The 14,181-nt window shown below is 33.9% G+C and overlaps 1 protein-coding gene across 1 annotated transcript; it reads left to right on the plus strand.

Annotated features, from left to right (window-relative positions):
* The first annotated feature begins 903 nt into the window (after window positions 1-903).
* On the plus strand, window positions 904-13,984 carry LOC106174866 (transcription factor RFX3). The gene is made up of 17 exons (XM_086998772.1): window positions 904-924; window positions 4,714-4,797; window positions 5,067-5,163; window positions 5,351-5,489; window positions 6,177-6,255; window positions 6,571-6,711; window positions 7,171-7,218; window positions 7,973-8,154; window positions 8,441-8,557; window positions 9,146-9,371; window positions 9,559-9,647; window positions 9,804-9,958; window positions 10,081-10,178; window positions 10,396-10,545; window positions 10,690-10,898; window positions 11,201-11,354; window positions 11,853-13,984. The coding sequence occupies exons 2-17, from the start codon at window positions 4,738-4,740 to the stop codon at window positions 12,204-12,206; spliced, it is 2,298 nt and encodes a 765-aa protein (XP_086854898.1). The 5' UTR covers window positions 904-924; window positions 4,714-4,737; the 3' UTR covers window positions 12,207-13,984.
* The last annotated feature ends 197 nt before the right edge of the window (window positions 13,985-14,181 follow it).

Below are 14,181 nucleotides of genomic sequence, written 5' to 3' on the forward strand. Positions count from 1 at the left end.
AATATGGCATCCTTTTCTAGGGCTATGACCAAGACAAATATTTTGAAAATAAAGAAGTCTTGTTACCATTAACTACCCTTTTAAACTATTTTTGTCTTCAGAAATTTTTTTGAGCTAATTGTCAACTCTGTCTCATATTTTAAAAATACATTAATTGTACATTGGCAAACTTTTTAAATCAATTCCCCATTTAGAACTAATCTCATTTCAGTGTTTTTCTTCAAATAAGCAATAATTTTTCCAAAAAAACTATGCAGATTTTGTGATAAATTTCCATTTTATAAATTTTCAATATTTAAAATATTTAAGTGCACTTTTTTTCACGCAAAGAGGCTAAAATGGCAGAAATGTCAAAAAGTTTCAATTATGTAATTACCATAATTGACTGAAGTAGGCAAATGGCAGTAGAGAAAACTGCTATTAAAATCCCTCTACAACGCATTTGGAATATTTCACAAAATATAATTAGCATGCTAGAGTAAAGGCATGTTTAAACATTGAATTTTTGTAAGTCACATAAGGCTTAGAAACGTTTTATTGCTAGTTGTAGTCTACTGTTATACCTAATGTGAAACGACAAATATGTTCAACCGTAGACTACTGCTGCAACTACTGGTAAATCTAATAAATCATGACCTAAAAATTAGACCAAACTAATATTAACAACTCAAGGCGTGATAAAAGATAATATATTAGTAATAAATGCATTCGTAAGAGTATCATTCCAATTGGAAAAACTGAAATGAACTAATTTGTCGTTGTTTCATTCCGTGTCCTCATGTTGCCCCTATCCTAATCTCCCTTCAGAGGCCTCGAAACACCGGCGAGCACGTGATAGGTGGATCTACTTGGAAAGGCATTACTGAGGCAAGCGGCTAAAATATCAGTTATATTTCAAAGGGAAAACAAGAGCCAATAACACAGGTATATTAGACAACCTATATTAAAAACTTATTTTCTAAATTCGCATTTTAGAGTCAACTGATAATAGTGACGTCAGTCTTCCATGAGCAAGATGGCGTCTGAGTCGCAGTGCAGCGAATGTTTGAAAAAATTTCATTCACTTGGACTATTTTTTTATATTAAATGAGTATATAGATCGTAAATGTAACAAATATCTTAATACTAATATAAAAATAACCATATCATAAAAGAAATGTGATAGGTGTATCTTTTTGTGAAGATATAAGACATAATTTTAAGATAAATTTTCTTAGCAGCGTCTTAATACATTAGAAGTGACTAGGCAAAGCGTCTGGCAACAGTTGCCGTAGGAATAAACGCCATAGCCACCGTAGCTGTGACGACTGTTACCCGCCAACAAGTCTAAGGTGATTTTCCTTTCCATTTTAGATCTTACCCTGTGTGATATCGTGTGCTAGATATTTTAGTTGTATTTCATTGGTATTGGGAGATATTAACCGTTTTAGGGAAAGGGGATGAATTTGCAAAGGATCACACAAGTGTTTCTGCATCAAAGCGGTTGAAAATGGCGTACAAAATGTCTGAAATTAAGATTTTAACGAGCCTTGGGTTTAGAAACAGAACTGAATCAGACATGCATCGGTATTCTCGAAAAGTGGGGACATCACATCAGAATAGTTTTCAGTTTTAGCTCCTTAAATTGAGATGACATGTAATATGAGTGAAGACATTTGAAGTTTTATAAAAATCTGATGTCTTAAATCGACCAGTAATTACTGTGTTGTTAAAGAAACTCGTTGATTGGAAGTTCAAAACCACATATGACTCATCAGTGAATATTTTTAGTGACCCATCGCATAGTTCTTTTAAAGAAGCAGATGAATTTCACGTGCATTATTATATAGTACTAACAAATGTAACTGGTCAAATAATAAATAATGATATACATTTTTAATCACAGCAATAAATGTTTTTGTTATTGCTTAGGTAATATATTTTGTCGTACAGGATAGAAAGTGGAATGAAAAGAATGATAACTGTAGTAAATGTTCATGCTTGATGACATTGTTATTTTTTGGTAATGACCCACCTTGGTATCAGAAAGTCCACTGTTTCACAGAAAGTGTGCCAACTTCAGCACTTACTGGCACATTAATTCTAAGCAAGAAGAGGATACCTTTTTCTAAAACCATGATTGTTAATGTACAGTCATTCAAAGTATTTTCAGGTCTTATTCTTTAATCTCATTGACTTTAATTTAATTTAAACATTTGAACTTATCTAATTCTTTAGCACCCCTCACAACATTGTACTACTCTTTCTTAATGACATACTATAAATTTATTTATCCATGTCTGTCATGGTATAATCTTGTTCACTATTGTGTTAAAAGATACACTTTTTACAAGTATAATTGTCAACCTTGCCCTAAATTACTTTCCTTGATTGGGAAAAGATTACAGTTGCTTTCAGGAACTTTTTATCATTAGCATTTAAGTCATGAAAGTGTTCAGAAAAGGGAATCAATGACAATAAGATCTGTTGGCTCAGCAGCACCACCCTATCATTTTATTAATTATTATTTTGAAATCAGTATGACCTTATTTGAGCTAATAGTATCACTGTCAGGTCAAAAATTTTGGATTGGTTCCTAGATCCTGTTCTGTGCACAGGGTTCTCAAGTCGGGGTGTAAACCTGTGCAAGTTATTTTGTCATTGTATCCAGCACACCAAAGTTGATTGAAAATCAAATTTCAAAGATTTTTCAATTCTTCTTGCAATACTTAAGTATTCTTTGTAAATGGTTAAAAAATAAATTGCTTCTATAAAGTTCTTTCTTACCTTTGAAAGGCATTCAAATGGATTCAGTGAATTCTTTATATATAGAGGTTGTCCACCACATTCCTTATGCATGCTCTGTTTGAATCGGGAGCATTTCACCAATATAAATATGATGATGGGCTAAAGACTTGATAAGAACACAACCTTCTCGTCATAGTACTTGCTGGTAATTGTAGCCCTGATGAAAGTTTCAGAAGGAAACAAGTCAAACATTCAAAAACGTTATACTTTTTTAAGTTTGAAAAGAGATGATATGTGCTGTATCACAACATAGTTTTAAAATATGTTTTATTGTGTTTTTCATTATTTGACATTCATTTTTGCAAACTCATCAGTACCTAGGAAAGGAATGTACAAAAACTTTGGTTTGATGTTTTTTTTCTTTTGTCCTCTTTTCTTGCATGACAATAAAATCTAAAAGTAATGTGGATAAAATTGTATAAGTTACTCATATTGATGTATAGCGCAAATGAACGCTAATGAAAACTTGTGTGACCTTTAGAACTTCTTATTATGGAAATTTCTGTCATTAATTTTCTGTTTGCCTAGCAACCTATAACCAAATAGACTTTTAAGCTGACACCTGTGGATGAATCATTATCTTTTCAGTTTGGGGCTTGTTAGTTTATGTGAAGTTACTAAGGCAACAAGAGCATGCTAATCAAATGATACATAAATAATACTGCTCATTAACTTTTTAGTGAACAAGTATATTGTAAGGTAATATGAAAATGGATGAACATAGGACTAATTAGCACATTATAGGATGACAATTTATATGAAAATGTGAACATGGTGTTCTTGTGGACACAAAGCCAAGTTGGCATGAGCAAACAAGAGACTATCCTTATCGTCTGGGCAACTGTTATGTACACATTGGTTGCCAAGTTACTTCTATGTTACTCTGGGTTTGTTAAACATGCATATCAAGTAAATTTATTGCAAACTTTTGTTCCCATGTTGATAACTGAATTCTGTGGCTTTTTTACTTTGAACATATTAATTCATATACCTACACTGTAGATTGGGTAGACTTTAAACATTTACTTAGCCAACAAGATTGCACTTTGAAATAAAAAGGTATTGGGGAAGAGAAGGCAACTAGGCACTTTTGTGTGTGTGTTCCTTCAGGAAGGATGGGTAGGTTTTCATTGGTGAAACTTTAACTAAGATCATTACTGTACAATGATGTTCTGAACTTGTTATTGATATTGGAAGTTTGGTAATCACAACCTGGTTCAGATATATAGATATTTATTGATCTGGCATTGAGGTAAGAGGGTAAGCATAGATGAGATGAAAATTTGATTGCTAACTTAAGAAATGAAGCCATCAACTAGTGGAGAGGGTTTGTATTGGTAGCAGATACTGCTGTTGAAGAATCATTTTTTAAAGTATATCATGTTAACTTGGAGCTGCAATTTACTGGCATAGAAGTTTGAAAATTTCATATAGTATGATTGAACTGTTCAGCCAGATATTTCACATGTCATATGTAGCTAGAGTTCACTACTATATAAACCATACAGATTTCTGAAATACCCTTTGGTCATCAGGTCTGCATAATTTTTCTTCATAGGACAGGGTGATATGTTAAATTATCTTATTCATAAGCATGTATAATATCCAATATGCCAATCAGAGGTGACTCAGGTATCTAAGATGTCAATTTATTTTGAATTTATTGACCTACCTAATATAGCTCAGGGGTGTGCCACTAGTTTCACCAGCTTCCCAAATAAAGGGGACACGGCCATTCAGTCAAGGGTAGTTTGAGGCAAGATGTTATCAAGATTGGCCATGAATCTCTGGTTTGCAAAAAGCCTTCTTCGTGAGAAAAATAAGTGCAGCAGTGTTGAAGTAAACCAATATAGAATAGGTCATTTTTAGTTTGTGTATGTTAACTTTTCATGTATATATTTAAAAATACATTGTTTTACCTTTTAGTACCACTTTCTCCTGTGTGTGGTGATGGCCACACAAGCCTTCACAGTGACAAATATGCAGGCATTGGGCAATAATGTCCAGCAGGTGAGAATGCCCAATGTAAGTATGGGAAGGAATTCTGTAAATGTTATATACTAGTTGCAGGTTTGATTAGAACCACTTTGACTTACTGCCTTAAAACTTGTGTTGACTTTAAAATTGAAGTGGGAATGTTAAAATGTGGATAAAGTTTAAACTGACTTCCTAGTAAAAGCGGTGACTAAGTTTTAATTAACTTAATGCCAATTTTCTGAAATAAGAAGATGAGACTTACATAAATTGATAATTCATAAGTCTATGCCTTCTTGTTATAGAGCACAAACAACGGGCAGCAAGGACAGCAAAATCAACAGAAACCTCCTGTGCAAACCATTATTCAGCCACATGCTGGACAGCAGTTTATTGTGACAAGTCAGTATTCTATCTATACTATATCAAAAAATGTTTGATGTCTGTAAAGGAAAAAATTGGCAATAATATCATTTTAGTAAAAGAAAAAAATAATCACTTTGTTAAAAGAAAAATAAAGCAAGATCAATCACCAGAATGACTATAATTGTGTTACAGTTAAGAATGTTAAACTATTATCTCTGTTTAGCAGTGACTTCAGAAGGAGCAGAGCAGAACCACAATCCTGAGAGTTTGGCGTTACAGGGCACACAGGCAGTATATCCAGCTCATGTTCAGTACGTAGACAGCACTGATCCTGCTCTCTACGCTGCTTCCAATGGACAGATGTAGGTTCTAACCCACTAACAAGGCTAGGTGTACCCAGAGTTGATGTGATGACCTTATGATGCTTGCTTTTGTATCCCTTTTTTCTCCTCTGGTGGCTTGTGGTGGTTGGGCATGTTGTGTTACTAGTATTTGTAGCAATTATTAATCAGTAACAATCCATAATAATAATATTTGAAATGCTTTCAATTGTCGCTACTTGTAGATTTTAAAGTGTACCTAGGTATTATCAAAGTAAATAGATCAGAACTACAATTTAATATTTTAAGAAATTCCCTCTCTTTGTACCTAGGTCCACTTTGAATTTTAGATGTTTTTCCCCTAATTTATTTTAAATGGGTTTGATTAATAACATGCATTATATGAATAATTGTGGCCTGCCTCTAATTCTATGAAGATAACCTTGCAGATTGAGTTTAAATGGGCAAAATTATACTGAAAAATTTATGGCTGTGTATTATACCAAAAAGAACACTGAAAATACAGCTGCAAAGAACATTGAGAATTAATCTGCAAAGTTATCCACTTGTTCACATTCTGAGCACATGAGGCATTATTGTTATCTGCTGTTATGGTGTTGTCTGTTTGCTTTTCTCTACCTTCTTTAATTTTTATCCCAATCCAGTTCATGTGCTCAAAATGTGGCTGCAACTTTATATAAAAGATACTAACTGTATGTTTTTTTACAGACAAACTTATGACTACAGCCAAGCCAATATGTATACTCCTGTTTCTGGAGCATATTACCAGACAGTTTCTGGAGCACAGGTAATTTTGATATAAGCACTGTCTAATTTTATATATTTTATTGTAAGTTGTATGGGTTTGTCACAGGACAGGTGTTTATTCAGATTCATTTAATATTTTAACAAGCTGAAGAATCCATATCAGTAGCTGTTCTCATATAATCAGGTATTGTCTAAGGTCAGATCCCAATTGGCCTCTGTCCTAGTATATATCAATGTTGGCAAGTCAGTGACTGGCTTGAATACACATTTGTCCTGTGATACATATATATAAATGATTTATCAAAGTGTGGAAAATTGAAAATCATTTGTTCTTCAATTTCAATTCATTTTGTAGTTGTCTCAAGTTGGAGGTCTACCACCAGGCATGCAAGGACAGTTTATTACACATCAAGGGGGGACTTATTTGGTCCAAGGAGGTGCTATGGATGGAGAAGGACATCCCCTCACACACACTACCAGGGCATCCCCAGCAACAGTAAGTACTCCAAACTAAACCACCTATTTGTGTTCAAGTTAACAAACATATAATAATTTTACAGATTGTAGATAAAGTAAATAATAACATATGTTATAATTACATGTCTGTTTCTTAATTAACAACTGTGGAACATAAAAATAGTTAAGAAAAGCAAAGTTTGGGGTTTCTTGTCCCCTAATGTGTCTGAAAATAAAATAAAGAAAAGCTTGTGTTTTAATGAATTTCAAGTATGTGGGAACTAAGTAAGTTTGCTTCAGACTTGAAAAGAATTTATAGTTTTTATTTTTTCTGTGCAGCAGCAACTGCCTACTCTGTTATTAGCTGGGATTACAAATGTCTAGGATTGATTATCAACAATGGTCTTAATCCATGGTTATAAATAAGTTAGGGTCTCATCTGAAAGATTACCTATTTAGATGTTATTGAAAAGAAGCATAACATGGTCCATCTTTTCAGCTTCAGCTGAAGGATGCTTTCAGTGGAAATGCAAAGGAGGCCAAAGGGGTAAAAAGATACTTATGAGATTATCTAGCTTTCAATTATTTTCAGTGTATCTCTGTCTTTTTTTTATCAATTATGCTACTTGCATTTGAGCAAGTCTGTTAAAGGTTGATTCTAGTGAGGCATTTTTTACCATGTACCAGAAGCACAAATTTGTTATGGCACTCCAGTCAGGTGGACTATCCTAGATGTAATATAATGAATTTAGCATGATGAATGTTGTACATATGCTTGCTTGTATTGTGTATAACTCTCTTAGTTTTTCTTGAGAAGTTTCAAAACAGACCAGCATTGTCAGAATTAGCAAGGTCCCATGCCAGGAACAGTTGCTGTCAATATGGGCACTTAGATTTTTTAAAGAAATTGGTGGCTTTATTCCTAGCTGAGAGAAAAAGGGTCATTTATGACTGCAGAGGAGCAGAGAGACTATAACAAAATGTTCTGACAGCATCTATGATAGATGTAAATATGGGGCTCTTGTTATTGAATTCAGGTGCAGTGGTTAATTGACAATTATGAAACATGTGAAGGAGTAAGCCTTCCCCGTGCCACCATTTTCAACCTGTACATGCGCCACTGTAGTGAAACCTCCCAGGATCCTGTTAATGCTGCATCTTTTGGGAAGCTTATACGCTCTGTGTTCTTGGGTTTACGCACCAGGAGACTGGGCACCAGGTATTAGTAATTTGGTCTCTATGTACTGCCTTTTCTCTCTGTCTGACCCTAACTGGTTTGCTTTTGTGTGTCCTCACTCTAGGTTCAGTGGCTGATTGATAATTATGAAACTGCTGAGGGGGTGAGCCTTCCACGATCTACACTGTATAGTCATTATATGCATCACTGTACAGAGAGTAAGTTGGACCCCATGAATCCAGCTTCCTTTGGAAAGCTGATTCGCTCAGTGTTTCTAGGTTTGAGAACAAGACGCTTAGGAACCAGGTAAATACAAAATAGCAACAGAAATTGAACAATTCAATTGGTGCAATTTTTACAATCAAAAGTTTGCATGGAGTCCAACTTGAAATCAACAAGAAAACATCTACTAACATCATTAGTATTTCTTTTTCTGAAATATTATACAATAATTGTGAATGATTTAATGAAATGTTATAAATAGATTTAAAGAAAATAGTGATCCTTGATTATATTAGTAAAAGCTAATAGGATATTTTATTGAAAGATGCATATATATATATATATATATATATATATACTTGTATTTTAGGGGTAATTCAAAGTACCATTACTATGGCATCAGAATCAAGCCCACCTCTCCATTGAACCAATTCACAGATGACCAGACTATGGCCATGAGGCAACAACCAGTGAATCAGGGGAAACGGTAAGCAAGTCTTCTCTCTTCATATGTAACTTAAAGTTACATATAAACTTATAAATAGAGGGTGCATTCACTTTAATACATAAAAACAACTTTTGCTTGTTTCTAATATGACTCAAATAAGGTCAGTGTGCCTAGGAATAACCCAAGTTAATCAGTTGATCAGCCATAAAAGAGCTATAAAACTGCACCTTCAAATTTCTGGTTGTACACTTGAGCTACTTATCTGTCTCTTCCAGTTGTAAAAAGAAGTGATGTTCAGGGAATTAATGTTCCTCACACAATTCCACCATTATTCAATGCCAAAATTGGCCAAAACTAATTATTATATATATAGCAAAGGAAAAAGAAGAAAATTTGTGTAAAAATATAAATTTTGATTAATATAAAACAATGCTCTATTGTATTTTTTAAGCTATGCTGTTTGAAACCATATCGTGGCATTTGGTCAGTTTTTTAATTTCACTTTCAAATTTCAATACATTTTTAATCTTGTCATGATCAGTGGGGCATAAATAATAATAATATTTTTATGTGGAATGTATGTTTACATATTTACCACATATATGTGTATGTGTTTTTTATCAACAGCTTTAAGTCAGCAACGACAGGTATTGATGGTAAAGATATTGATACTTCACGGGATCAGAATTCTCAAGGATCAGATTCCCAACAGCAACAACATCAGCAGTTCCTTGGGGATGCTTCAGGGGCCATTCCAAACTTTGGAGATGTTCAGGAAGGAAATGTTTTGCCAGAAGGGCTAACAAAGGAACATATTCGTAGTTTTGAAAGACTATATAAAGAGCATTGTGAGGTAAGTTTTGTTGTGATATACAGTAAATGAACATCTGAAACTGTCATTCTGCTGAGTAAACTGTTTTATTATACCTATTCTTGTTGTTTTGTCCACATTAGCTCATGTCCGTTTCAAAAATAAAAAATAAATTAAATGAAAGATAAAAAATGATGATAATAATGAGGATACCATTTTTTTTAAATAGGCAATGCTTGATGTGGTTGTGAATCTACAGTTTTCACTCTTTGAAGCACTTTGGAAGTCATTTTGGAGAAACCCAACAGATCTCCCCACGTAAGACTTGCTTTGGATATAATTTATTATAGAATAAAATGTACTCTAGATGAGTAGTTTTGATTATGATTTATATTTACTTAAAATGAAACTTTTTAAACCTAGATTTTTTATCATAATGAGATAAATTAAAAAATTATAATGATTTTATTTTAGTGCGGAAAGTGATATTGAGCGAAGGCTCCCCAAAGAGAGGCTTTATTCTCTGTGCAGATTTGAGCCAGTTCAAAAGTGGGTCAGGAGATCAGACTATTGCTTTTACCAGGCACTTGTGGAAGTACTTATACCCGATGTTTTAAGGCCCATACCAGGTAAACAAAAAACAAGACCAGTATTGCAATTCTGTAAAATGTATCTCTCGATATACATCATAACATTAATATCTCATGAATATATTGATTTCTGTGTTTTGATATAACACGTTTTTATTCAGGTTCTTTGACTCAGGCCATCCGTAATTTTGCCAAAAGTTTAGAGGGTTGGCTAAAGAGTTCCATGCAGGGAGTACCTGAGGAAATGGTTAAAGCAAAGGTATACACCAATTTACACTGTGATTTATCATTTTTTAAAAAATTTAACTTACTATTGGTTTGTTATAAAAACTTGGACATGAATCTTCCTTCCCATTTTTATATACCGAAATGCAAGTGTATAGTCTATTGTTAAGAATAAAATGATATACATATGCACTGCAAAGTGTAAATGACTTCAGACTTAAAGATTATACTGTAACTGGTATAATACCTAGGTTGGAGCAGTCACGGCTTTTGCCCAGACATTGAGGAGATACACTTCATTAAATCACCTGGCCCAGGCTGCTCGCGCCGTCCTACAGAACACGTCCCAGATAAACCAAATGTTAAGTGACCTTAACAGGGTGGACTTTGCAAACGTACAGGTAGATTTACTTGCCTTTACCTTGTTATCTAAAGCAATAAAGTGTTGAAAGGGCTTAGAATATCTTAATTATTACTTATTTCATCAATTAAGTTTAAGCAAACCATTGCTATAGTAGGTTCATGGTAAAATATTTTTTTTAAAGGAGCAAGCTTCCTGGGTGTGCCAATGTGATGATGCAGTAGTGACACAGTTGGAGCAGGATTTCAAGAAAACTTTGCAGCAGCAGAACACTCTAGAACAGTGGTCTGTGTGGCTGGAAGGGGTAGTCAACAAAGTACTGAAGCCACATGAAGGCACCGAGAATTTCCCAAAGGCAGCAAGACAGTTCTTATTGAAATGGTCTTTTTACAGGTGAGATTCTTTTTACATATGTGTGTACACTATTGATAAAATCTCAATGCTTAAATGGCTCTTTTACATGACATGAACCAAATATGATCTATGCCAGTGATACAGATGCTATTTTTGTCTTGTATTTTCATCAGGCATAGTGATATGATAAATACTTGGTACATACAGTAAAAAACATGATGGTAAAAATAGTTAAAGATTTTAGCAACATTTAAGTAAATGATGAAAATCTATGGTAGCTGATTATTTTTACCTTTTTGTTTTGAATTAAAGTTAATGACAAGCACTCATTTCTGTTTAAGCTCAATGGTTATACGGGATTTGACTCTGAGAAGTGCTGCAAGCTTTGGCTCATTCCATCTCATCCGTTTGCTGTATGATGAATACATGTTCTACCTGGTAGAGCACAAAGTGGCTGCTGCTACTGGGGAGTCTCCCATTGCTGTGATGGGAGAGGTGAGTGATGCAGATAATGGTAAAACATTTGTAACGTTGAAACACTAAATGTATACTTTAACTTATTACGTGGCTACACATTTTGTAGCTCGCTGAATGGTCATGAGTCAGTATCATGCAGTCATTTATTTTAGTGAGTTGACCTTTTAATTGGATCAGTCTTCTCCTTCTTTGATCTCCACTACATGAGATAGGTCCTTCACCAATTAGTTGTCCATGTGTCTTAATTATTTTCAGTTATCTCAAAAGTTTGTGATCACTTAACAAAGCAGTTATAAACTTTGTGCTTCAGTCTTGGTTAGGTTCTACCTGAAGCTTAGATGCTGAGATGATTGACCTCCACCTTCAGTGTCAGCCAGCTTTGGGTTGAACCTTACAAAGAGGCTCAAAGTGTTATCATTCAGTAAAATAAATCTATGTTCTTTTACTCTGTGTTAGTTATTGTTGAGAAGCTCCTTTGTCATTTATTTATGAAGATGCTTCATTGAATAATTTTAGTTTATTGATCTTGGTGGAGCCATCACTCTTGGTACTCTGGAGAACCTGAGTAGCAAAGCAGCCACAACTACCAACACATCCTCGTCATCTACTCTGAAATCCCTGCCTACTATCACAGTGACCCCAGCAACCACGGGACTGACCACTACCCCTGCCAAGGGACTGGCCACTACTCCTGCCACAGGGCTGGCCACTACACCTGCCACTGGGGGCAGCACCAGCACAGCTAATACCACAGTGACAGTACTGACATCAGGGACAGGTGCTTCAGGAACCAAGACCATAGTGGTGGTACCTGTCACTTCAGCTGGTTCTGGAGATGGACATGCAGCAAAGAAGTTTAAAGTTGGTTAAGAGGTCCCTTCTGTAGTCTGAGCTTTGTTGATGGAATTAGACATGTATGAGCAGCAAGTACTGGTCAGCTTTGTAAGGCAAACTAGAACAACAATTATGCAACCTGTTACCATGACATTTCTCATAACTTAATTTCCAAGAGATATGTTCTGTATATACAGCTTACACCCAAAACAGTGAGGTTTAATTTGTTGTTGTATTAAAGAAAAAAAAGGCCTTATAATAAATTTGATTTTATTACTTTGCCAAAATTGCAGTAGAAGTAGTAGATGTGTGTTATTTGGCATAAAAAAGTGACACCTCACCAAAGAACACTTGCATCCAGTTTAGTTGTAAATAAGTATTACCGAGTGCCTATGCCTATATACATAAATAGTCATTTTCCATTTTGTGTGGTATAGTGATGTTCAGCGTAAAAAAAAGCTTTTATGTGGTCTGTATGAATCTACTTTGTGAATAAAATTTGTAATGACATTGTCAGTTATCAAAAGAACATGAGCTGTGACCACATCGCCAATGGAGCATGATGAAATCCAAATATGCTGCAGTGCAGCATTGGTAGACACTCTCTTGACTTATGTGCTGGGATTTCGAGAATCTTTACATCTTGCACACGGCTGAGCACCTTGAGATGTTTTGTTGTAAAATGTGACATTGTTGTTACAAGTTGTGCCTTAGATTACAAATGGAGTTGACGTGCTGTGATGCACTTTGTGATGTAGTGAGTACAAAAAGAAAAAATTTATATGTAATGTTTTTTTTTTCCTTGTAGGAATCTCAAAATAGCTTAAGGGTAGATTTAAAAATATTATATTGATTATTATTAAGAGTGCTTGACATATGTATAATACCTAAATGTACAAATCCAGAGTCAAATGATCTATATTTTTCTGATGTGATACTAATAAGAATTGAATCTTGTAACTATATTTTACACTGTTTGTTAGGGTTTGATTTTATTTATTTTTTTTCAATTTTCATTTAATTATTTATTTTTTTGTGAAAAATTAGATTAAATTTTAGGATTTGCATATTTCATCTCTTACTTAGTTCGGTTGATGTAGTGTTTATTGTCATTGTCATTTTCAGTCATTTAAGTTTTTTTTTTTTTTTTGTCAAATTCTTTTTTAATTAATTAGAAAGTGTGTGTGAAATGTATTGTGCTTATAGATGTAGGATATCCATACTAGAAGACGTATAACTATTATATAAGGGGGTCTGCAAGAAACTACTATATTTTGCAGTATCAGTAATAAAAGGTTTTAATAAAAGTGATATTTTCATAATTAGATGTAGTATGGTGATGGATTGCCATGAAATTTACTTGACTGACTTGAAACCATTAGTTTACTATTTATTTGTCTTACATAAGACATTGAGCAGTCATTGCTAGAGGGAGGGGAGGCATATAAGCATAAACCAGTAGATATAATTTGAATGTTTAATTCATTGCCTTTGGGGGAAGTAATTAAGGGTAATGAAACAAGTAATTTTAAGTTGATTTTATGCCATAATAGCTTCAAATTAATTGACATAATAAGTTGTTTTGTAAACCTGTTGTTTATCTGAAAGTCAATATGACAACTAAATTTTAAGTTTCTTTAAAAATATTTAATGGTTTAAATTATTTGAAGGGCAAAAGATTGTATTTATTGTTTTTTCTGACATTGTTACCTTTTAGTGCACTTTTGTTATATTTTGGTTCTGATTATAAAGGCCCACTCAAAATTTCATGTCAAAATGTCACAAGATGTGAATAAAAGAAGCTTTTCTGTGAATGTGCATTTGTCTGTGTATTTTATCCCATATAATCATAATGTTTGACTTTACAATTTGGAAATTTTGTGTTCCAATCATGTGGGTGCTAGGATAAATACACCTGATGGTAATTTCAACAGATGTTTGATGAGGTTCTAATCTACTGCAGCTTTATTATTATTTTCATTACCCAACATTTGTTAGAGCAATCGCTCTC

Source organism: Lingula anatina, chromosome 1, assembly GCF_051362555.1.
Source record: "Lingula anatina isolate TDL-2025a chromosome 1, LinAna3.0, whole genome shotgun sequence".
In the NCBI taxonomy this organism is placed as follows: domain Eukaryota; kingdom Metazoa; phylum Brachiopoda; class Lingulata; order Lingulida; family Lingulidae; genus Lingula; species Lingula anatina.